Raw genomic sequence first — 24,767 nt, 5'->3', positions numbered from 1 at the left:
TTGGAGGGCATAGAGTCAGAGTTATACAGCACAGAAACAGGCCCTTTGCCCAACTTGTCCATGCCAACCAAGTTGTCTTCCCGTGCTAGTCCAATTTGCAGCACTTGACCCATATCCTATCCATGTACCCATCTTCCTCATGCACAAGTTTAAATATCCCTGCAGGTGTCTCCACCTCAGCTCATTCCATATACCCCCCACCCTCTGAAAAAACTTACACTCGGGTCCCCTTTAAACCTTTCCCTTCTCACCTTAACCCAATGCCTTCTTATTTTCATACTCCACTACCCTGGGAGAAAGACAATCCACCTTATCTATGCCCCTCATGACTTTACAAATCTCTTAAAGCCCACCCGTCACCCTCCTTTATTCCAGGGAACTGTCCCAGCTTATCCAGTCTCTTCTTATAACTCAAGCCCTCCAGTCCTAGCAACATCCTTATGAATCTTTTTCAGCACCTCTTTAGCTTAAATCACATCCTTCCTCAAGTATGACAACAATATTCCAGGTGCAGTCTCAACATCTTGTACAGCTGTAACACAACATCCCAACTGCTGTTCTCAATGTCCAATACAGTGAAGGCAAATATCCATACCCCTTCTTCACCACCTCGTCTCCCTGAGCTGCCACCTTCAGGGAACTATGTACATATACCCCTAGGTCACTGTTCTACTACACTCCAAGGCCCTGTCATTCACTGTTTATCCTACCCTGGTTTAACTTCCCAAATGCATCACTTTACATTTGTCAGAGTTAAATTCCATCTGCCATTCCTTTTCCCACTTTCCCAGTTGATCTAGTTCCTGTTGTAACCTTAGACAACCTTCTTCACTGTCCACACCACCAATTTTGGCACAACCTACAAATTTATTAATCATGTCTATATTCTCATCCAAATAGCTTATATGATTAACTACAGTAGACCCAGCACAGAGCCCTGCAGCACACCACTGGTCATGGATTAGCAAAAAAACTGAACCAGGCTTCCCCGTTCAAAGGTTACAACACACCCTAATGTTCCACGTCCAGACATTGGGGGACTTGGTGGTTTTTGTGTAGGCGGATTCGTCCTAGTGAGTGTGCCGGTTCTTGCAGGCTGGTTACCTCCATGCTGCAAAGAAAACACATAATTAAGGAATGCTTTATTGAAACTAGTTGCTTTAACACATGATCATTTATCCTATAATAAAATGAACCACAATCTCTGTTGAACTTAAGAACAGCCAAAAAAAAAATCAACTCAGCTCGCTAAAAACCTCATCAGTTTATACAGATAGCACCAGAGAAACCTCAACGTGATACTTTTGCTAAATTGGCTATTTGTGGCCAAGCTTTCAGAAACTGTATTATGATTAGCCTCCAAAAGAATAAACTGCAGAACTATTTTTGAGGCAGGGGAACATGGTTGTTATAGGAAGAACCAACTCAACTGTCAGTTCAAAATAGCAAAGAAATAATAAAACCTGCAAAAGCTATTCATAAACTGAACATTTTGTACATATTTCACCCTTAAATGGCTGTGTTTCTACCCATAAAAGCCATTGAGCTACAATAGATTTTCAACCAAGGAACTAGTACATGATTACTCTGCAGAAGGATGGGCTGGCAGTCATAACTCAGTTTTGCAGAGCTAGAAAGTGACATTACTATCAGTCCTACTGAACAATGTGATCACAATGAGCCAAATAGCATCTTTTTATGTTGTAAATTTATAGAATTCTCTTTTTATTTTAAAAAGGACAATGTGCCCAATCTGCAATGCAAAATGTCACCATTAAGACTTCTGTCATTGTTCAGGTACAAGGATAAACATTAGCCCATTGGGAGGTTGCAAAGCATTGCCCAACAAGGAATTGTAACAAAAATAATTTCTCGAATGCAAATTTGAAGTTCTATAAAAAAAAGTAAAAGAAAAGCTTTTTTTAAAAATCAAAGTACAGATAAGAACCACATCCTTTGAAGTATTCTTAATTAGTCCAGTTAGAAAGTTGTATGCATCTTCTGAACATGTACAAACTTTTCAGGGATGTATAAAGTAAAACATGGGTAGAACAATTTCCTTCATTAAAATTTTAGGGTGTCTAGGCAAAATTCTCCAAAGCATCCAAAAAATCCTAAATGCAATTAACTGCCCAACAGCGAAACCTCATGAATTTTACTGTTAGTCTACAATGGCATACTTCAAAGACAGCTTGTGTTTTAATTGTACATTTATCACATTGGGAAAGCCAAATGAAATAAGGCATTTATAATCTCATTATACCAAAAAGACATGGGAACAGGTTTCATTAGAAATTTCTACAGTGCACAACGAAAGGAAACTGTTTGTCTTACCTTGGCTTTAAGCCACTTAATGTTGCCAAAAGGGGAGAAAAAATAAGCAAAATTAACCACATATCATTAAGCTTGGCAGAAGAAAGCTAAACAAATTCAGTATAGAAGCTAAGCAACAAAACTGATAATTAAATACTTAATGTTTCCTGTCATTCAGCAAATGGCACATATTAACAAGCAAATCAATTTAGGTACTGGGAAGTAAACAGGTTCCTCTTCAATTAACACCGAGATAAACATTCCTACTCTATTTGTAAACTAAAAGCCAAGATTACAGGAGCATATGACTGCCAAGTACTTGATGGATTTCCAACAATTCAATCTCAAGATCAATTTACTATTGCCATAGCTTAATAAAAGTAAAACAAAATGAGGGCCAAAGATAGTCAACACCCATTCAACACAACTGCTATTTCTATTAATTGAAATTCACAAAAAAAAATTTAGGTCAAAGGTCAAACTAAGATTAAGTGTAAACACAGTAAATCAATTAGATTGTTTAATATAATCTCAGTATGCAAATCCACATGGGAGAATGCATTACAGATTATTGAAATTACAGGGTTGGCGTGCAACCAAAGTGTTCATGCATTGGAATTCCCTACTATTTCCTATAGTGAACACATTTTTGATTTTCAGGTTTTTCCCAATGTGTAGGATAATCAAGACATGTGCTTTGCACATCCAACATTTCTGGCAGCTATAACATAATCCCACCGCCAGCCACATCTTCCTCTCCCCATCCCTTTCTGCTTTCCACAGGGACCACTCTACCTGGTTCACTTACCCCTTCTGCTTTCCACAGGGACCACTCTACCTGGTTCACTTACCCCTCTCCACCCATCCCTCCCCATCCCTGGCACTTTTCCCTATAACCATTGGAGGTGTAACACCTGTTCCTGCACTTCCTCCCTCACCACCATCCAGGGACCTAAAAAGCCCTTCCTGATGAAGCAGAGTTCATGTGCACCTCCTCCAATCTTGTGCATTGCAATTGGTGTTCTCGATCTGGCCTCCTCTACTTTGCTGAGACCAAGCACAGACTAGGTGACTGCTTTGCCAAGCACCTGTGCTCTGCCCACCATGGTCATCTGGAGCTATCAGTTGTAAGCTATTTTAATTCCCATCCCCATTCCCACACCAACTTCTGTCCTCAGCCTCTACTTCCAGGGTGAAGCCAAATGCAAACTAGAGGACCATCAGCTCATATTCCACCTGGGTAGTTTACAACCCAGTAGCATGAACACTGAATTCTCCAATTTCAGGTAATCTCTGTCTCTTTCACTTCTCCTGGTCCACCTTGTTCCTCTGACATATGCTCACTCCCCCAGACCCTTTATCACACTGTTTCTTTGCCCTCCTCCTCCTACATCATCTGCCCATTACCCACACACTCCTTCCACTGGGACACCTCTTCCCCCACCCCCCACTGCCCATCAGTCCACCCCACCTCCTTTTAGCTCCATGCTCCACCTTCTTTTCCTATCAGATTCCATCATCTGCAGCCCTTTGTTGCCTCCACATCACCTTCCAGTCTCCATCACTGTTTCTACCCTTCCCTCCTCCTCCTGCCAATCAGCCCTCCTCACCTGGATCCACCTATTGCCTGCCAGCTCTGGCTCCACCTCTTCCCCTCACCTCTTTATACTAGCCATCTCCTCTATCCTTCAGTCCAGATGAAGGGCCTCCACCCAAAAACACTGACTGTCCATTTCCCTTCACAGGTGCTGCCTGATGGAACTGATAGCTTTGTGGCCAAGTTTGTGGACATAGGGAGTCTGCAAAAGGACTTGGACAGGTTGGGAGAATGGGCAAAGAAGTAGCAGATGGAATATAGTGTAGGGAAGTGTATGGTCATGCACTTTGTTAGAAGGAATAAAGTTGTAGACTTTATTCTAAATGGGGAGTGAATTCAGAAATCGGAGGTGCAAAGGGACTTAGAAGTTCTAGTGCAAGATTCCCCAGCTTGCAGGTTGAGTCGGTAGTAAGGCAGGCAAATGCAATGTTAGTATTCATTTTGAGAGGACTAGAATATAAAAGCACGGATGTAACGCTGAGGCTTTATAAGGTGTCGGTCAGGCCAGTTTTGGGCCCCATATCCAAGGATGGATGTGCTGGCATTGGAGAGGGTCCAGAGGAGATTACAAGAATGATCACAGCAATGAAAGGGCTAATGTTTGAAGAGCATTTGATGGCTCTGGGCCTGTACTCGCTGGGGTTTAGAAGGATGAGGGAGGATCCCATTGAAACCTACCAAATATTGATAGGCCTGGATCTAGTGGACATGGAGAGGATGTTTCCAGTAGTGGGAGAGTCTAGGACCAGAGGGCACAGCCTCAGAATAAAAGGATATTCCTTTAGAACAGAAATGAGGAATTTCTTCAGCCAGAGTGTGGTGAATCTGTGGAATTCATTGCTACGGATGGCTGTGGAGGCCAAGTCATTGGGTATATTTAAAGCAGAGGTTGATAGGTTCTTGATTAGTAAAGGCGTCAAAGGTTACAGGGAGAAGGCAGAAGAATGGGGTTGATGGGGAAAAATAAGTCAGCCACTATCAAATGGCAGAGCAGACTCAATGTGCTGAATGGCCCAATTCTGCTCCAATGTCTTATTACGACCTGCCTACTTCCTCCAGCAGCTTGCTTTTTTTGCTCCAGATTCCAGTATCTGCAGTCTCATGTGTCTGTACTCTGCACACCCAACAGTAGGATAAACTTAATCAGCTTCTGTTGGAAAACAGATTGAATTCTTCCTACATCTCTGTATTTGCTGCATGTCCTAATCTTGGGCTCCTGAGCCAGTTCAGCAGGGGATACTGGCCTTCATTAATCAGGGCACTGAATAGAAGTAGGAAGGTTATGCTCCAACTTTACACAACCTTGGTCAGACCAAGCTGCAGTACTGTGTGCAGTTCTAGTCACCACACTATAGAAAGGATGCAATGGCGCTGGAGAGGGTTTAAGAGGAGATTCATCAGGATGTTGCCTGGGATGGAGCAGTTCAGTTATGAGGAGAGACAGAAGAAGCTAGTTCTTTTCTCGCTGGAATGGAGGTGGTTAAGAGAAGACACAATTTGCATGTTATAAAATTATGAGGGTATGGATGAAATAGACTGCTGGAAACTTTTCCCCATATCAGGAGGCAGATAAAACTAGAGGACACAAATTCAGGGTAAAGGGTTAGAGATTGAGGGGATAGGAGGGGGGCCTTCATCACCCAGAGTGTGGCAGGTACCTGGAATGCACTGACTGAAAGAATAGTTGAAACTGGGTCACTGACAGCATTTCAGTGTTTAGATGAGCACTTGAATTACAGACATGGAGGGCTATGGACCACGTGCTGGGTGACTGGGTTAATACAGAAGGATACCCACTGGTCAGCATGGACCGGTTCAGCCAAATGGCCTGTTTTCATGCTGTATGCTTCTATGGTTCTCTAACAACATGTCTCCATCAGATGGGTCTGCACCATAGCTCCTCTTTCCTGCAGGCCCACTGGACAAGGACAGTTAAATTGAAGTTAATCTTCTGGACATGTACAGAACTTTGCAAGTTAACCATGTGTAGTCCCAGCGTGCAGAGACACAACAGAATAATGTTAAGCACAGTTTACCCAAAACCCAACTACAATATTAATTGACTGAATTCACATAAATAATAAACCTATCCCAAATGAACATGTGGTTTTTCCTACCTCAATTTCTTTTTCTAATTCTTTAAGTGTTTGTATTCTTGCATTGTTTCACTTCAACCTCCACATTATCTCTGCCCTTAGTTACAGAATCAGAGTCACTTCACAAATCTGGCACGAGGAAAAGGTGCCAAATTTAAACAGTATGACTAAAGAGCCAAAAGTTCAGCTCCAGTCTAATTAGTGTCATATATTATGGCTTATGTGCAACAATAAGAGGAGTGGATGCATGATACAAAATTTAACAGTGAATAGTAAACTTTATACATGAAAATCGAGATTTAACAGATGAACTGCCACTAATTTTTTAAAGTATTAAACAGAATTATTTGTGTGTATAAACACCAGAGTAGTTAATAGGTAAATTTATTAGTTGATATATTGAAGCTCAATCTCTAATATTCTGTGCTTGCCAATTTCAACCAGGGGTGGAGCTTTCAGTCAAGCCAACAGAATTTGGTTGCTTTGCGTAAAATCTCAGTTAGCACTGACAGGTCATTACTTATTTTAAATCTAGTGCAATGTTTTAGCTCCACTTTGAGTACCTACGCTCATGGGCTCAGAACATCCCAATTCTGAATAAAAATCTCACTGGAATCCAATTGAGGTGGGCAGATGAGTGTCTTGCCAGTCTTTGGCAGGTAGATCCCAATGTCAGAGCCTCAAATTCATTCCAAACCAACCTGGCAGATATAACATGGTGACTACCCAGGTGTTGGGAGCTAATATCGTACAGTCGTGGTGTTCTTTAGGTATCCTTTATGGCATTTTAACTAATCAATTCTGTTGCAACTTCTAAACTACAGCTCAGTATGCAAGTCAAAGTTTTTCAATGCACTTGTGCATACATGTACTTGTGCAAATGATAAACTCAACTTTGGTTAGGTCAGTTGCTATGAAAGCAGCAGATCCAAATCCATCCATATAATGAGAGGGCGAAGACAACCAATTAGTCTAAAGTTTAGACGGTTCAGATTCTGACTGCTAATATCCCCCACTGCATTGAATGTTAACTGAGAACTGGATCAGTTTCAATGTCAAAATTCAGCTGTAGATTGACTACTTCAAATTACTTCAGAACAGCCACAGAACTCTGGCTGAGTCATAACTTCAGGAAAATTGTGATGATCTCTCTTCATTCATACTAGAAAGACCCATCTACAGAAATATCCATCCCTTTCTACAGATGATATATTAGGTTAAAAGCTGGCTGAATAACTAAATGTATATGAAGAGCAGTTCAAATTAGTCCAGTTGGTTTATGTGGGAAAAGCATGTCATGTATGATAGTATTTTGTTTACCCAAAATCAAGACCATCTCACTTCCAAGGTGACTGCTAGAAAGTTATGAACACAAGGTCTGTCAGTTAATATATCCTCAAACTGAAAGGTGAACTTAACACAAATAGAGTTAGGTTGGCTTTAACTGAAAATTGTTGGTTCAATCAGAAGGAGAATCTATTTTTCAGCGCAGAATCCCACTAGTTAGGCAGTATTTGATTGCCAGCACAGACACAGTGGGTCAAAGGGCCTGCTTCTGTGCTGAGTGAATCTACTATCATTGATTTAAAATGACATAGAATACAATGAAGCTTTCCTAAAGATCTGATAATGTTCCAGGTGTACAAACGTTCACCAAATTGCTTTATTCAGCAGGTAATTCCTTCTACTCTGAAAAGCGAAGTTTCTTGTACTATATTATACTAGTTCACAAAAATAACATTCACCTTAAATCAGAATCACATTGCATCAAACACTGGACTTTCCACATCCATATTTCTGATTGCAAGGAAGAGATGCAGCACAAGTGAGAAAATCCAGGTCTGAGCTCCTGCCATTAATAGCATTGAGTCAGATTTCAATTTGGCATTTTCTTTCACAACTACAGACTTCAATATCATATTATATATATATATATATATATATATATATATATATATATATATACACACACACACACACACACACACACACACACATATACATACACACTCACACACACAACCCCTCCTCCCGGGATGTGGGCTTTGCAGTAGTCTGAGCCGGCATTGAATTGCCCATCCCTAGTTGCCCTCGAGCTGCCTTCTTGAAATGCTGCACTCCCTTTATTTGTATCATTTTAAGTTTCTACTGTAATTTCTAGCTTCACATTTCTATGGAGTTTTACACTGTCAGTGACATGTCAGATCAGAATTACACCCCACCCTGTTTCTCAGCCAATATATTTATTGCTTAACTAAGATATTTGAGCAAGTTTATTATGCACAGATCAACAGCTTTTCTCCTATATTTAAACTGTGATTACCACTCCTTTATAGGCCAATTCAGATGCCAGTTGACAGTCAAGCACTCTAGCAATGCAAATCCAGAGCCACGAGATGCATTTAGGGTGACAGATTTCCTGTCCTGAAGGAGACAAGCCAGGTGAATTTTTAATGAAAACCCAGTAGCTTCATTGTCATCAGCGATAAGATTCCATTCCAGAAATATAATTAACTTGTTGAAACTAAAAAATCTCCAGTTACTGTGATGCAGTTGAACCCATTCCCAGATCAATAATGCAGCCCTCTGGATACTAGTAGTGTAACTCAAATATGAAATGACCACACCCATGTTTTAGAGGCATTTCATTGACTGCTGAATGTTTTGAATTGAAAAGAAAGTAAAGGGAGTTATAAATGATTTTTACTTGAAAACAAAATATTTCTCCACACAACCTGCAGGGGAGATGGTTTAAATGAGTTTATCATTTTTCCCACTCTTGCACAGTTTGCTCATGCATTAGGATAGCCAGCCATGTGGTGCTAGATTCTGCATATTATCCCTGGCAAGTCCAATGTTCATTTACTCCCATTTCTAGAAAGAATCACAATAGCAAAACAAAAATAAGTGAATGTTGAGTGATTTTCCCTTGGCTAGCCTTAAGTGAATGTGTGAGGGAAGAAAAGTTAATGGAAGTGAAACATATCTAGAATTGAGATCAAGAAGAGAACCATACAAGTTTAAACTGTCCAAGCTTCATTCCAGCCTTTCAAACCATGTCAGGTGAATATTGATGCACATTATTTTTAAAATATGTAGAAAATGTATTCAGCATGCAAAGCTTTTGATGATTACTTGGGAAAAAAATTAAATGTTTACATTTATCCTGACAACATGGAGACAGCCATTATGGCCCATCAAGTCTATGCCAGATCACAAGACCCATTATTTTCAACTCCCTATTTTCCCTATACCCATTCTCCCCACATTTCCAACTGCTCCTCCTACCCACTCTAGATTCTACCCCCTCACCCACACACTAGAGGCAACTTAGTGGCCAACTAATCTATGAATCCATACATCTGTGGCATGTGGGAAGAAACTAGAGCACTCAGGAAAATACACAGGGAGAATGTGCAAACTCCTCAAAACACTGAAGGTCAGGCTTCAACCAAGGTCATTGGAGCTGTGTAGGTGACAGTTCTATTAGCTATGCCCCTCTAATCATTTTAATATCATCCAAAAAACAGCCCCAATTGTCTTTGCAAATTGTACTTTCAATCAAACAAGCAGAAACAGCACAAAAAAATAACAGATCAATGAAATTACTTCAATAGAACACATGGGATAAATAACAATTTAAATTGAAACAGAATTAGAACCAAGATACAATTTGCTCTTTTAACAAGGTTAGAGGCAAGAAGTTACATTGGATAAAACTGCTCCCTGAAACTAGCTCATATCCAAACTTGAACTTGTTGCAAGTTGGGGCTAATGTACCAATAGTTCTCCATCACAATTGCTGACAAAAGTAAAAAAACTTATTATCCCATTTGATTATTCAAAAAATGAATAAACCATCTTTCAGAGACCTGAAACAAGTACCATCTACTAATCTTGATGGAAAGGAACATACTGCACTGTTCTGAAGATCAGAGAGAGTTACCTCTGGTGTTCTGGCCAATATTTATCCTGCTAAATGTCTTCAACAACAGATCCATCTGATCTGTATCCTTTTGCTGTTTGTGAAATCTTGCTGTGTACAAATTGGTTGCCATTTTCCCCCACATTTTTCCATTCAGCTAAAAATATACTGCCAAGAAGTATAATTTTCAGTCTTTGCAAGTAGTAAACAAGGGGAAAGTATATTAACAGTCTTTTATTAAGTATAATTTATGGTCACTGATAAACATTTGGTTAAGATTAAAAATGAAAGTTTCTCACTTCAAAATCACCCATTTAATAAAATTGAAAAATAATCACACAAAAAGCTGGATAGTTGACATTTCAGGTCAAGACGCAGTCCAGATAAGTGTCTTGACCCAAAATGTCGACTGTCCATTTCCCTCCATAGATGCTGCCTGACCTGCTGAGTTCCTCTAGCATCTGAAGTCTTGTGTCTCCTTTTGAAAACTTATCAGTTTAACAAGCTCCTGAGACAAGTACCTCTACTGCTATTGATCTACCCCTGATTTGTAAATTAACACTGATGAAAGTGAAGACTATTTATATCAGATTATATTGGTTTTAAAAAGCAAATAAGCTCAACTACGTTGTGGGGTCATGGTAGAGGAAAAATTCGAGGGTCAGTGGCCCAAGTCCTGACAAATCACATCAACCTACAAAGGTTGAACACAAGCTGCAATTTCCAACTTGAACATCTCCAAAACAACTTTAGTGCAGAACCAAATACAACTCTCTCAGTACTAAATGGCAACACATGCATGAAACTTTAATCCAAGGGGCTGCCAGCTGAAGGCAATGTAATATCCAAAGGAACAATTCTGTAGAGGAGCAGTGTCTTCGATGGAAAAAGGACTTAGTAAATCACTGATTTCCTGCATTTTTATAACATCCCAAAATGCTTTGTAACCAAGTGTGGGGTCAGTGATATGTGGGAAGAATGGCAGCCAGTTTGTATACTGAGATTCTTGAGGTACCACAGGTACCACTCCCATGCACCAGACCAGTTACTAAGATGACAGAAGCTGTGACTGCCACTCACCATGAACGGATCACCCAAGTAGGCACTAGTGTTGAAGGCTGGGGAAAGTAAATCTGACTCAAAAATATTACCAATATTAGTTCCTATCATGATAAAATGACAATGTTTTTATTCCCATTGTGATTTCCTATGTGTGACAATAGAAAAGCGATGAGGTCATTCGTTTTCAAATCATTTGAAGGTTTTCAAGACAGCCTTTCAATAAAAGTGTGAAACCTTATACACTGAATGATAGCTCATGTAGCTCAAAATTAGGTAGTCAAGTTAAAAAAAAAACTAAGCTCATTTTAGCTTTATCAACCTAGTCCCTTTCAGTATTAAGGCTTTACTGCAGCAATAAGTTGAATTTCAATTGAGGAAATTCAAGAAATATTAGCTTAATTACTTACAGCTTCCATGGCTTTATTCCAAATCTTTCACCAAATGCACCAAGTGCCTTTATTTACCAATGCACATTGTTTTTGAAAACATGGGATATACATAGGCCCAACCACTTTTTTATGCTCCACTTTGAGTTTCTAGCTTCCCTCATCTAAATTTCAACATAATCATCTGCTCCCTTCTCCCACATGCCCTTGTCTTGTCTCCCACTAAATTTACTTCAGCCTCTAGTTCTTTCAACAGCTCCTTGTAAAAGTGAGTTCCACACACCAGTGGTAAAGACATTTCTTCAAATTCTCCATTGGATTTCTTGATTTTATCCATGGCCTCCTGTTATGCTCTCCGTCACAAATAGAAACATATTTTGTATCCACTCCATTTAATCACAATTTTAGAGAATTCTATTAGGTAAGCAATCTGCCTCCTTTTCTCAGGAATAAATTGACCCAATCTGTTCACCTTTTCCCAACATATATACATCTGCATACCTGACATAAGCCAGTGTCTCTTAATCTTTACTGTAAGATGGAAACCAGAAGTGTACGCAGTAAACCTATGGCACAACTTTGAGCAAGTAAAAATGATTAAGCTCATGAATGAAAAGATAGTTTTATTATGTTTAACTATAGGGACTAATAAAAATATTATCTGGTATCTCTTGCCACTATAGGAGAATGCACTTAAATGACCAAAGTACAGCTGTTGTCAATGTTGTAACTATGGAAACAAAGACACCATATATGCAGCTCCCATAAACAGCAATTTGATGAGATAAATTTGTTACTGATGTTGATTGAGGGATAATTATTTGCCAGGATATTGGGAATAACACCCTCTTTCAAAATAGTGCCAAGGGATTTTGTACATCGACTTCAGACACAAAATATGGCCTTGTTTAAACCTTTCATCTGAAATATGGCACTTTGGTGCAATAATGAGGAAGTGGTGCACTGTCTAAAAGTGTCAGCCCATCATTTTTGTGCTCAAGTCGCCGGAGTGGGATGAATTCAAAACCATGACCTTTAAGCAAACAGCTACTGAATCTCTGAAGCAAATCAAGACACATGGCAAGAAACAGCACTAGTAAAAAAAATAACTGGTGCAAGATAAAATACACCGTCTGGCCTTTCCCTGTGCAATAACTAGCCAATGGATTGCAAGATCCAGCTCTGGACTTGCTTTTTTGAAATGACCAAACACTACAAGGCTATGCTATGACAAAATAACCTTCTGCCAATTCACACGTTAACCCTAATTGTTTCCCATTGTCAACTTCAATGTGAGAGGGTAAAAAAAATAAAGGTGCCAATCCAAATTTGCAATAGGTTTGTTTGTAGCATACAAAGTAAAAAGTCTGGTAATGAATGCAATAATATTGTGTTATTAAAATTAAGATAAATGATTACCTTTTTGTGGCCAATGTGAATATTCAACCTATGTCCATCTCCAAGACATTTATACAGGAACTATACAACTACTGTGCCAAAATCCCCAGTGGCTACAGGCTTCAAGATATGCCCATCTTTTGCATCTCAATCTGGAATATGGGAGCTAAAAATGCAACTTCTACACTCAGTTGGTTCAGTTAAAATGACAAGTTTTCCAAAATTCCAAAACACTGGGTAAACACATTCATTTGTATTCTACTGCAAAACCAAATATCAAGGAAGAAAGAAAATTAATGTAAGTTTCTGTATTCTTCAGAAGATTTGGACAATGTCCATTTTTGTTTGGGGAGGGGGGTGGTAGGAGAAACTTTGAATAATCTTTTGTAACAATATTGATCCCAACTATACTGTCTGCAATAGTAAACATCTTTTGGAAAAATGAATTTAAAGTAGATCCACCAAACCAACACGTACTGTGCCTATCAGCCAAAGGCTGCACATGGACTTGCACTAAAACAATAAGGACTTTAAGTATACAACTCCAAAATAAACATTTAAGTTATACGTATTGATTATTTTACCTTCACACCATGACCGACATCATCCAGTACTGTGTAGTCTATTGGCTTCCGAATGTATCTCACTGGCCGTTCAACACTGGCTGGTGCTATGATCTTATGAGTCCTTGATGTATTCTTGTTGGTAGTGAGAATACCTATCTCACGACGAGCCACTTTTTCTTTATGGATATCCACAGTCTAGTGACAGAGAAAGACAAAATTAATTTTCCTAGATCTCTTTCCACTCTTTCCCTCCTTCCTTCCAAGTTGCAGAATAGCAACAACCTTAAAAGATTGTTTGCATAAGACTTATACCATGGTCATTGGAATTATGGACTGGTAGCTTAATACCAATTGGAATATTTAGCTCAGTATTAAAACAGTATGCATTTAAATTAGGACTGTCTGGTTTTCACCTATGAGCAAGAAATATCAACTTTCAATAGAAAAACAAATGTAATGAATGCACAGTACAAGGACCATACAAAAAATTGCTAATAACAAATAAGCAATGTTACCCAAGTGATAACTAAGCTTTACGCAGATATCAATAATTCACTTGCTTTAAATCTGATTTAATTGCAAGCTAGTTGCCTTGTGGCCTATGCCAAAATAAAAATTCAAGAATATTTCAGAAGTATGCAAATATTTGCAAAAGTGGAACATTAATCTATTTAAATTTGAAATGTTATTTTTGATGAATGAGCATTTTAGAAATGAATTTTACTTGCACATAGCTTTGAAAGTCATCTACATTAATTAAAGGAAAATTTGCTCAAAATACCATCAAGCTACAATCAAGCAAGTCCCTTGAGGAAAAGGGGGTGTAGGAGAGTACTTAAAGAAATTAGGAGGGCAAAAGAGGCCATGAAATATCCTTGGCAGGTAAAATTGAGAATCCAGTCATTTTCCAAGTATATTAGCACCCTCTTGCTCTTAGGGAAAAAGTGGTTCTCCTCAGGGACCAAAGTAGTACTCTACTATATTCACAGAGGAGGACATGGATGATAGAGTGTTCAGGGAGAGTTATGTTGATAGGCTGGAGCAGTATTAAGGGAGAGGTGTTAGATGTTTTCAAACACCCAAGGCTGGATGAGATGCATCCCAGAATATTTTGGGGAAACAAAGAGGTCTGTCAGTTATGTTCCGCAGGAATTAGACAAAAACATAGGTAGGCTGATTAACAAGTTTGCAGACGACACAAAAGTTAGCGGAGTTGTGGATAGTGAGGAAGGTTGTCAAAAGGTTCAGCAGGATACAGGCCAGCTGGAAATATGGGCAGAGAAATGACAGATGGGATTTAATCTAGACTGCACTTTGGGAGGTCAAATACAAGAGGGAAGTATACAATAAATGGCAGGACCCTCAGCAGCAATGATATAGAGGGATCTTAGGGTACAAGTCCATAGCTTCCTGAAATGGCAACACAAGTAGATAAAGATGATAAAGGCAGCCACAGCATACCCACCTTCATCAAACGGGGCATTGAGTATAAAAGTTGGGAAGAGTCATGTTGCAGCTGTATAAAACTTTGGTTAGACAACATTTGAAATATTGTGTGCATTTCTGGTTGCCACATTAGGAAGGATGTGGAGGCTTTGGAGAGGATGCAGAAGAGGTTCACCAGGATGTTGCCAGGATTGGAATGTATTTGTTACAAGGAGAGATTGGACAAACTTGGATTGCTTTCTCGGGAGCTTTGGAGGCCAAGGGGCAACCCGACAGATGTATATAAAATTATGAGAAACATAAATAGGTTAGATAGTCAGAGTCTCTCCCCCCACCCCATAACATACATAAATTTTTAACATACAAATTTATGTTAAATTTGTAATGAAAATTGCAGTTCTTATGAGTTTCAAACCAGTAAAACTTAACTGTCAAAAACTACTCGTTTCAGAAAAATTTTACATTTTATCATGATCTTGATTACATCATTGTTCAGTGAATAAACAGAATTAAACGTTAAAGTTTCCTCTTGATCTTATTCAACAGCACAGAGGGACAAAAAGTTGCACTGCAGCCTCACAGTTCCAATGACCCATAATCAACATTGCCCTCAGGTACAGCTGTCTGGAGTTTGCACTGGTAGGTTAATTGTTTACTGTGAATTATCCCTAGTGTGGCTGGTAGGAGAATTCAGGGTGGAGAGAAACGATAATTTAAAAGTAAAATATGGGATTTTTCCAAGAGCTAGCACAGACTCAATGAGCTGAACGCCCTTATAGCATGAAAAATGTGATCTGACATAACAGCTGAAATAAATCTCAGATCAAAATTACAAATTTGGCATACAACCAATACTGAACATCACTGAAAAATATAAGGATCTGCTTATCAGTTTACTTTCAACACAAGCTGCAGTTAAAGACAATGCAAGAAACTAGCTCTGGTAGCATTTGTACAAAAAAAAATTCCTTGCTTACCCTACAAGTTTCTATGCGACAGAAACTACTCTATTTTAGGTGTGTGAAATTAGTAACATTGTACTAATGCTTTCCTTCAATGTGTACATAGCATGGGGCACAAAGTACACGTGTTAGGTTAAGGCTGAAAAGAAAAATGAATCACTTCTTTCAGTTAAATATGCAGGTCTTGCTGGGCGCTGGGGATTTTGGCACAATAATTAAATACTTCATACAATTTGGGCATATTGAGCTCTTCAAAATATCTATACTCAGTAATTTTGTATTGAGTGTCTTCATAAGCAAACATTCTATCAAATCTGAGTATTTCCACCAATCAAAAATTGAGAGCATGGAAGAAAGGCATGCCTAGAATGAAAAGGTAATTTTCAAACATCTCCACACTATGAAATATTGCGTCTGGGGAACTTGTGTCGAGAATTTTTAATGTGGTTTCAAACTTACAGTTTTTAAAATTTCTACATGTAGATGACAGAAAAATTGGTGAAATTATGGAAAGTGAGGAAGGTCATCCAAGGATACAGATCAGTTGGAAATTTGGTCAGAGAAATGGCAGATGGAGTTTAATCTGAACAAGTGAGGTGTTGCATTTTAGGAGGTTAAATGCAAGAACAGAGTATACAGTAAATGGCAGAACACTTGGAGTACTTCTAAATGGAGCATTGATTTACAGAGAGATCTTGGGGTGCAGGTCCAAGTAAATAGGGTGGTAAAGGCAGTGTACAGCATGCTTCCCTCATGAATCAGGCTATTAAGTATAAAAGTTGGGAAGTCACATTGCAGCTGTATAGAACTTTGATTAGGCCACATTATGGAGCCTCCGCATCCATCTCTGTAAAGATGTGGAGGCATTGGAGAGGGTGCAGAAGAGTTTCATCAGGATGTTGGCAGGATTGGAACATATTAACAATGAGGATGGACAAATATGGATCATTTTTCTGGGGAACAAAGAGTGAAGACTGAAGGGTAACCTGATAGAAGCATATAAAATTGAGAAGCAGATAGTCAGAGTCCTTTCCAAGGTTGGAAATGTCAAATTCTAGAGGCCATAAGTTTGAGTTAGGGAAAGTTTAAAGATGTTCAAGGCAAGTTTGTTTGGTAACTTTAAACACAGGGAGAGGTGTCTGGAATACATTACCAGGGGAAGTGGTAGAAGAGGATATGATAGTGTTTCTTAAACATTTACACATATACATGAACAGGGAGGAAGTAGAGATATGGACCATGTGCAGGTAGACGAGATTAGTTTAATTTGGCATCATGGTCAGAGTAGACACAGTGAGCTGAAAGGCCTGTTTCTGTGCTGAAATCTTCCATTTCTATGGTTCTACAAGTAATTATTTCCCGCTAAGCAGTTAGAGAATGAGGTCAGTATACAAACCTGCATCTTCAGATTTGAGATGAAGTTCCACAGAATTGGAAATTTATATCAAGAGGTGTCACTTGGCCCAAACTCATACCAGCCAAAATGACCATATACAATCAAATCCTGTATCAAGCTCTCAACCCTGGATTTGTAAATTATAACATGAAATGCATACCCAAGCATAACTTGAATATAATAAGTGCTTCTGCCTTTTCCTGCCAGCAGGCATGAGACCTCCATCACCCTCTCCATGAAATAACTCACCCAATACTTTATCAAATATCCTAAAATCTATATTCCATATTTATTTAAATTGCTTTGCTAAATGACAAACACAGATGCTGTAAACATTTAGGAGGTCAGGCCACATACGTGGAGAAAGAAATGAAGTTAACATTTCAGATCAATTACCTTGTATCAGAACATTTCTGACTGAAAGTTATTAATGCAAAATGTTAATTGCTTCCTTCTTTTCAGAGTACAATCTGAACATTTACGTCATTGTTTTATTTCCTGCATCTGCAGTATTTTGCTTTAAAGACAAATAGGTCCTTCCTAACTAATACTTAGACCCCTCTATCACATATGCCAAGTAATTTCTCCTCAGCCCTTTGTTTCAAAGGGAACAATCTAGTCACTTCCTCTCAACAAGGCCTGGCAACATACTCAAATTGCCTTCAAACCATTTCATACTTATGACATGGCAACATGACAGAAACTAAACAAAGTATTCTAGCTGCATCCCATTAATTCTCATACACTTCCAGCATAGCATTCCTGTTTTATATTCCACGTCTTCTTATCCACCATTTAACTAAACTACTTATTCAGAGACCTGTACATATTCAGCTCCCTCCCCCTTCTATTTCTCCACACTTCCCACTATTCTACCACTTGTTCCCCCAGATGCCTAACCCTAACTTCTCCAGACCAAACAATTACTATTGCCTTGACAATCCCATGAATTAACTGCTCTCTTCCTGCATTCTCTTGATCTCTTCCCAACTATCACACAGTTAATTTTATAATCAGCAATCCTCAATTATGTAGTTGATAAATCTACCACACAAAAATCTAGGGATTTGGCAGTAAGCTGTCCAAAATCCTAACTAAATTAACCATGCAGTCACAAAAATATCTTCCAAGTTATCCTTTTCTTTTAAACACCGGACCAATTTTGAACACAACTTCCCCTTGCATCCCTTTTTAGAAAAAAAATTCAACTAGTCTGCTACACAGGACTTAAAAATCCACATGGATTTACACTAATAATGATAGCCTCATCTGCCCTCCCTTAATGCCTTAACATTTTCAAACTAGCGATACATCTTTCCTTTCAGTTCATGCCTACTGCTATTCAATCATGACTTTAACTGATAATTAATATCACCTGTTTTGTTGTATTAATTTCCATCCCAAGTTTGGATATATAATGACATGGTCACTCACCTACAGATTTCTAGCACTTTGCCTGCAGCCAATGTTAGGCAGAGCCTCTCATATCTTCCTTTATTTTGTTCAATAGCCAGAGAAATTTCTCCCGAGTTGGTAATTACTACTTTAAGATCCTAAACCTCCTTAAAATTTCTTAACATAGTTCGAAATAGCATTTTTCATTTGACAATAACTTACACTATAAACTTACAACTGGTTCTTTACTCCTTCCTTCTACTGATTAGTAATAATTTCAAAATCTTAAATGCTGCAATTGAATGATTGAGACAATATTAATATTGAAAATTCAAACTTGAAAATTTATACCAAAACATGTTTTCAAATATTACTACCATACATACATCTGTAAAGAAAGTGTACATGCTGTCTATACTACCCGGAATACCCTTTTCTAAAACATAGAACTGCAACTTACAATGCACTAGCTGAATTTCCCCAAGATGCACACCCACCTACCACTAACCACACAAGTTGTGCCACACCCATATGCCATGGGACAAATATTGGCACATTTGAGACCAACTACTGACAAGTAACAATATTATCAACTCTTCCTTCATGGTTCATTTTGTAAAATGAAGGCTTAAGCAAGGCGCAATGAATAATAAATAACATTAAAGTTGAAGGAATTTACTGACAGTTGTTTTCTAGGAACCTCTCCACAGCTATAGCAGATAAGGTTGTAGCCGATCGCAGCGCGCTACGGAAGAACAACGCGGAGGCAGAGAGTGCTGAACTCGAGAAACTTTAATCCAACCACACCAAAAAACCCTCTACCCAAGCGCCCTCGCGACCCCGCGGGCCCAGACATGTTAGGACGCTCCCGGAAGGTAGTTCAAAACGCGCTTCCGCGCATGCACCCGATGGCTGTTCGAGTTCTGCATGTGTGGGCCGCCACACCACCACCCCTTCCACACCACCCCCCCCCCCACCCCCCCCGCGAAATGTCCATCGGGGAAGTGGAGCCCCCAGCCCGTGTGGCTTGCTTAGGTGGCCAGCCACGCTGGCGGGGTGTGGGTACCCTCACTGGCTGCTCAATGTCCAGGTGCACCGGTTTGAGGCAGTCCACTGTAAAAGTCTCTTCCCAGCTACCCACCTCCACGATACATGTAGATCCGTTGTGCCGGATCACTTTGAAGGGTCCTTCGTACGGTCGCTGTAGAGGTGACTTGTGCATGCCTCTGTGAATAAAAACATACTCACAGTCCCGGAGGTTTTTAGGGGTGAAGGCCGGCATGGGACCATGCCTGGAGGTTGGGACCAGTGCCAGGATCCCTACCTTGTCCCACAGCCTTGTTAGCATCTCTGCTGAAGTTTCTTCTAGACCACAAGCCCCTGGTACGAACTCACCCAGGACCGTCAGGGGAGCGCCGTAGACCAATTCCACCAAGGAGGCACCCAGGTCTTCCTTGGGGGCTGTGTGGATGCCCAGTAAAACCTAGGGAAGCTTGTCTGTCCAGTTGGGGCCCAAGGCGTGCCATCAAGGCCAACGAGATGCCGATGGAACTGCTCGACCAAACCGTTGGACTGGGGATGGTACGCTGTGGTGTGATGCAGCTGGGTGCCCAGGAGCTGCGCCAGTGCTGTCCACAAACCAGATGTGAACTACACTCCCCTGTCAGAGGTGATGTCCTTAGGGATGCAGAACCTAGCGATCCAGTTTGCAATGAGCGTCCTGGCGCAGGACTCAGTGGACGTGTCTGCCAGCTGTACAGCTTCCAGCCATCTGGTGAACCTGTACCATGGTAAAGAGATACCTGGCGCCCTGGAGGACTGGCAGCGGGCCGACGATGTCCACGTGGATGTGTTGGAACTGCTGGAGGAGAGCTTTCACGTGCTGCTGGACTTTGGCAGTCCGGCAGTGTACGCAGGTCCTGACCCAGTGTCCGACCTGCTTGCGCAAACCGTGCCAGACGAATCTGTCCGCTACGAGCTTGATGGACGCCCGGATGGACGGGTGGGCCAGGTTGTGCAATGCATCGAACACCCGGCGCCTCCAAGCTGCTGGTACCATGGGCTGGGATCTGCCGGTAGACACATCGCACAGGAGTCGAATTGCTGCCGGGCCGATGGGGACGTCCTCCAACTGGAGTCCCGAAACGGCAGTGTGGTGAGCCGGGATCTCAGTGTCCGGCCGTTGTGCTTCCGCCAGTGCTGCATAGTCTATTCCTGAGGACGATGTGCCCACTGAGTAGAGACTGGGGCAAGACCGTGTGTCGGCGACGACGTTGTTCTTCCCCGTGATGTGGCAGACGTTCGTGGTGAACTCTGAAATAAAAGGACAGGTGCCTCTGCTGCCGAGCTGACCATGGATCCGATATCTTGGCTAGCGCGAAGGTGAGGGGTTTGTGGTCCATATAGACGGTGAACTCCCTTCCCGAGGAAATACCGGACAGCCAGGTAGAGCGCCAGCAACTCTGTCGAAAGCGCTGTACTTCACCTCTGGTGGCCGTAGGTGCCGGATGAAGAAAGCGAGTGGTCGCCACTGGCCCTCGACGAGCTGCTCCAGGACTCCGCCGACAGCCGTGTCAGAAGCGTCGACTGTGAGTGCCGTGGGTACGTTAACTCTCAGATGTACTAGGAGGGTCACCTTTGCCAGCGCCTCCAAGGACTTCGCGTCCCATGCCACCTCTTTGGCCTTGCCAGCCATCAGGCTGAACAAAGGTCTCATGATACGTGCCGCCGCCAGCACGAACCGATGATAAAAGTTGACCATCCCTTGACCGTGCTGGGCTTGGGGAACTGGCGGATGTGCTGGACCTTGTCCGGTAGGGGAACTGCGCCATGTCAGTTAACCCTGTGGCCCAAGAAGTCAATCTCCGTCAGCCCGAACTGGCACTTAGCCCGGTTGATTGCCAGTCCATGGTCGCTTAGGCGATGGCAGAGCTGGCACAAATGTGCCACATGTTCTTGGCGTGAACTGCTGGCCACCAGAATATCGTCCAAGTAAACAAAAACGAAATCCAGGCCACGTCCCACCGAGTCCATGAGCCTTTGGAAAGTTTGGGCTGCATTCTTGAGACCGAAAGGCATCCTCAGGAATTCGAACAAGCCGAATTGGGTGATGAGGGCTGTCTTGGGCACATTGTCGAGATGCACTGGGAGCTGATGGTATCCCCGGACCAGGTCGATCTTCGAGAAGATAGTCGCTCCGTGCAGGTTCACCGTGAAGTCCTGGATGTGGGGCACCGGGTATCTGTCGGCGGTTGTGGCGTTATTGAGCCTCCTGTAGTCTCCGCAGGGCCTCCACCCTCCTGTGGACTTGGGCACCATGTGCAGCGGGGACGCCCACTGGCTGTCTGAGCGGCGTACGATTCCCATCTCCTCCATCTTACGGAACTCCTCCTTGGCGAGGTGGAGCTTGTCGGGTGGGAGCCTGCAGCAGCAGTCCTTGCGTGGGGATGTGGTGCTGCACGCCGTGCTTGGGGTCGGCCATGGAGAACTGCAGGGTGACTATGGAAGGGAATTTCGCCAACAACCTGGCGAATTTGTTACCCGAGAAGGTCACGGAATCCAGGTGGAGGGCCGGTAGCTTGGCTTCTCCAAGCTGGAAAGTCTGGAATGTCTCAGCGTGGACCAAACGCCGGCCTTTCAGGTCGACCAGGAGGTAGGTGGCCCATAAGAAATCTGCCCCAGTAGTGGCTGTGACACTGCTGCCAACATGAAAGTCCAAGTGAAACGGCTGGACCCGAAACGTAGTGGGATGGTTCGCAAGCCGTATGTTTGAATGCTGGTTCCATTTGCGGTGGTGAGCTCGGGGCCAGGGACCACGTTACGAGTGTCCATGTTTGAGGGGGGGAAGTACACTGACCTCGGCCCCGCTGTCTACCAGGAAGCGCTGCACGGAGTGTTGGTCCCAGAGGTAGAGGAGGCCGTCTTGGTGACCAGCCGTCGTAGCCATTTGCGACAGCTGGCCTTGGCGTTTCCCGGGAAGGCACATGGCGGACAGCAGCTGCACATGACTGAACCCCATCTTCAGGGGAAGAAACACCATTGTTCCGAAGCTTCATCCTTCTCCCCCGTGGGTCTCGACAGCTTCAATTGCAGGGCCTGGGCTTTGGGCCACGTGGTCGTGGCTAGGCCAATGGAGGCTGCTCCACATTGCTTGATCTGCCAAAGGACGTCTGCTTTAGCCACGACCCCCCCTTGGGTCACTGAAATCCTCACTCGCAAGGAGGAGGTGAATATCCTCCGGCATTTGCTCGAGGAACAACTGCTCAAACAAGAGGTACGGCTTATGGCCGTCCATGAGCACCAGCATATCGTTCATGAGCTCGGATGGCGTGTGGTTGCCCAGACCATCCACATGTAGGAGCCACGTGGCTCGAGAGTCCGAAGGTACGGATCAGGAGCGCCTTAATCTTAGTGTACCTGTCCTCCGTTGGTGGCAGGTGTAGGAAGTCAATGATCCGGCCTGCCGTGTCCTGGTCGGGCGTGCTGACCACGTAGTAGTACCATGTGGCGTCGGATGCAATGTCTCTGATGTTGAACTGGGCCTCAACCTGCTCGAACAAAACGTGGGGCTGAGTGGCCCAGAAGGTCGGGAGCTTCAGAGCGACTGTACTGTGCGAGTTGCTTGAACTCGTGGCTGGTCGCTGAGTCGTCGGTTCCAGATGCCGTCTGGAATGTCGGGGTCACCAATATGTAGCCGATCGCGGCGCGCTACGGAAGAACGATGCGGAGGCAGAGAGTGCCGAACTCGAGAAACTTTAATCCAACCACACCAAAAGCGCACCAAAAAAAACCCTCTACCCAAGCGCCCTCGCAACCCCATGGGCCCAGGCACGTCAGGACGCTCCCAGAAGGTCCGCCCCGGAAGGTAGTTCAAAATGCGCATGCGCCCGTGGCGCCATATGGTGGTTCGAGTTCCGCGTGTGCGGAACAAGATCATAGTTTCAATGCCCCTCTGGCCTTTCAAAGTCACAAAAGAACCCAAATGTAATATTTCTCTATTGTTGCTCCTTCCTGCTACCCATCAAACTTAATAGAATCAAGGGTACACAGATTGTTTGGCCCTCTAAATTCCATTTTGCTAGCCAACACTCGTTCTATCCTCCAAACTTTGGATAAAAATCATCTTCATGATCTCCTCAAAATCTGGATTAACCAACATTTAGTAATTTCCACAGTAGTGAAAATGACATGCTGTCAAACAAAATTTCTAACATTTTCAAATGTTTTACTATATTAGAAGGTGTTAAAGAAATAAATTTGACTAACAGCGATGAGGTCCGCAGTCATGGCTTCAAAAAAAAAGCAAAGAAATGCAAAAGTGTAGCTTGAGATCACTTTTGGTGATTACCATTAGGTTACATCTTCTGGACCAAAGCCAACAGCCTGCCACATTTGCTTCTTAGCACCGAAGGCAATAGTGTTTGTGCCAGTTGATAGAAGAACTACACAGCTTCATCTCAGTTTCCAACATCATGTTCACAGTTCTATTGATCACAGCTTTTCAACTAGGTACTTTTTAAAATGGTGATGAAATTTTTGCCTCAACCATCCTTTCAAGGAGCAAGTTCCAGACACTCCAGGTGAAAAACAAAGTTTGATCTCCATTCAGTTTTTCTGTCAAATACTTAATTTCCGGTTCTGGTAACATCTTAATAAATCTCCTCTGTGCCCTCTCCACTGCAATCATTTTCCTTGCAATACGTTTGCAGTAATATGCAGTTCTTAAGCTGTAGTCCAACAAGCATAATCTACCTACTCTTATATTCTGTACTTCAGCTAATATAGTAAAACTACCCATTCAAAATGAACATTAAAAACTGCAGATGCTGGAAACTCATGTCAGGAAGCATCTATGCAAAGATGTGCCCCACTGAACTTGCTTCTTCCTACCTTTTACTCAATCCTTTCTTTCCTGATCTAGTACCTTCCTACATCTTTGACTCCACTGATTGTCCTCTGCCCCTCTAACAGTTTCCAATACCCTGGCCCCAACCAGCTCATCTTGACCATGGACATACAACCCCTTTTACACATCCATCCCACACCAGGATGAACTGAATGCATCAGTTTCTTCCAATGAAGAGGCCTAGTCAGTTCCCTTCCACTAACACATTCATTTGCCAGAACGAACTTGTCCTCACATTGAACTTCAATTCCACTCACTTTCTCCAGATCAAGAATGTAACATTTGGAACTCACATGGGCCCCAAAGCACACCTGTCTTTT

The 24,767-nt window shown here is 42.1% G+C and overlaps 1 protein-coding gene across 1 annotated transcript in view; it reads right to left on the bottom strand.

The window, feature by feature from the left end:
* Positions 1-24,767, bottom strand: part of abi1a (abl-interactor 1a) — a 71,565-nt gene that overhangs the window by 20,639 nt on the left and 26,159 nt on the right. Inside the window, 3 exon segments of the mRNA XM_052016749.1 lie at positions 1,011-1,111; positions 2,335-2,349; positions 13,362-13,538. Coding sequence (XP_051872709.1) covers positions 1,011-1,111; positions 2,335-2,349; positions 13,362-13,538 — 293 coding nt within the window.

Source organism: Pristis pectinata, chromosome 5 (assembly GCF_009764475.1).
Source record: "Pristis pectinata isolate sPriPec2 chromosome 5, sPriPec2.1.pri, whole genome shotgun sequence".
Lineage (NCBI taxonomy): Eukaryota > Metazoa > Chordata > Chondrichthyes > Rhinopristiformes > Pristidae > Pristis > Pristis pectinata.
The sequence above is the reverse complement of the archived record's forward strand: the minus strand, read 5'-3'. Positions and strand labels throughout refer to the sequence as shown.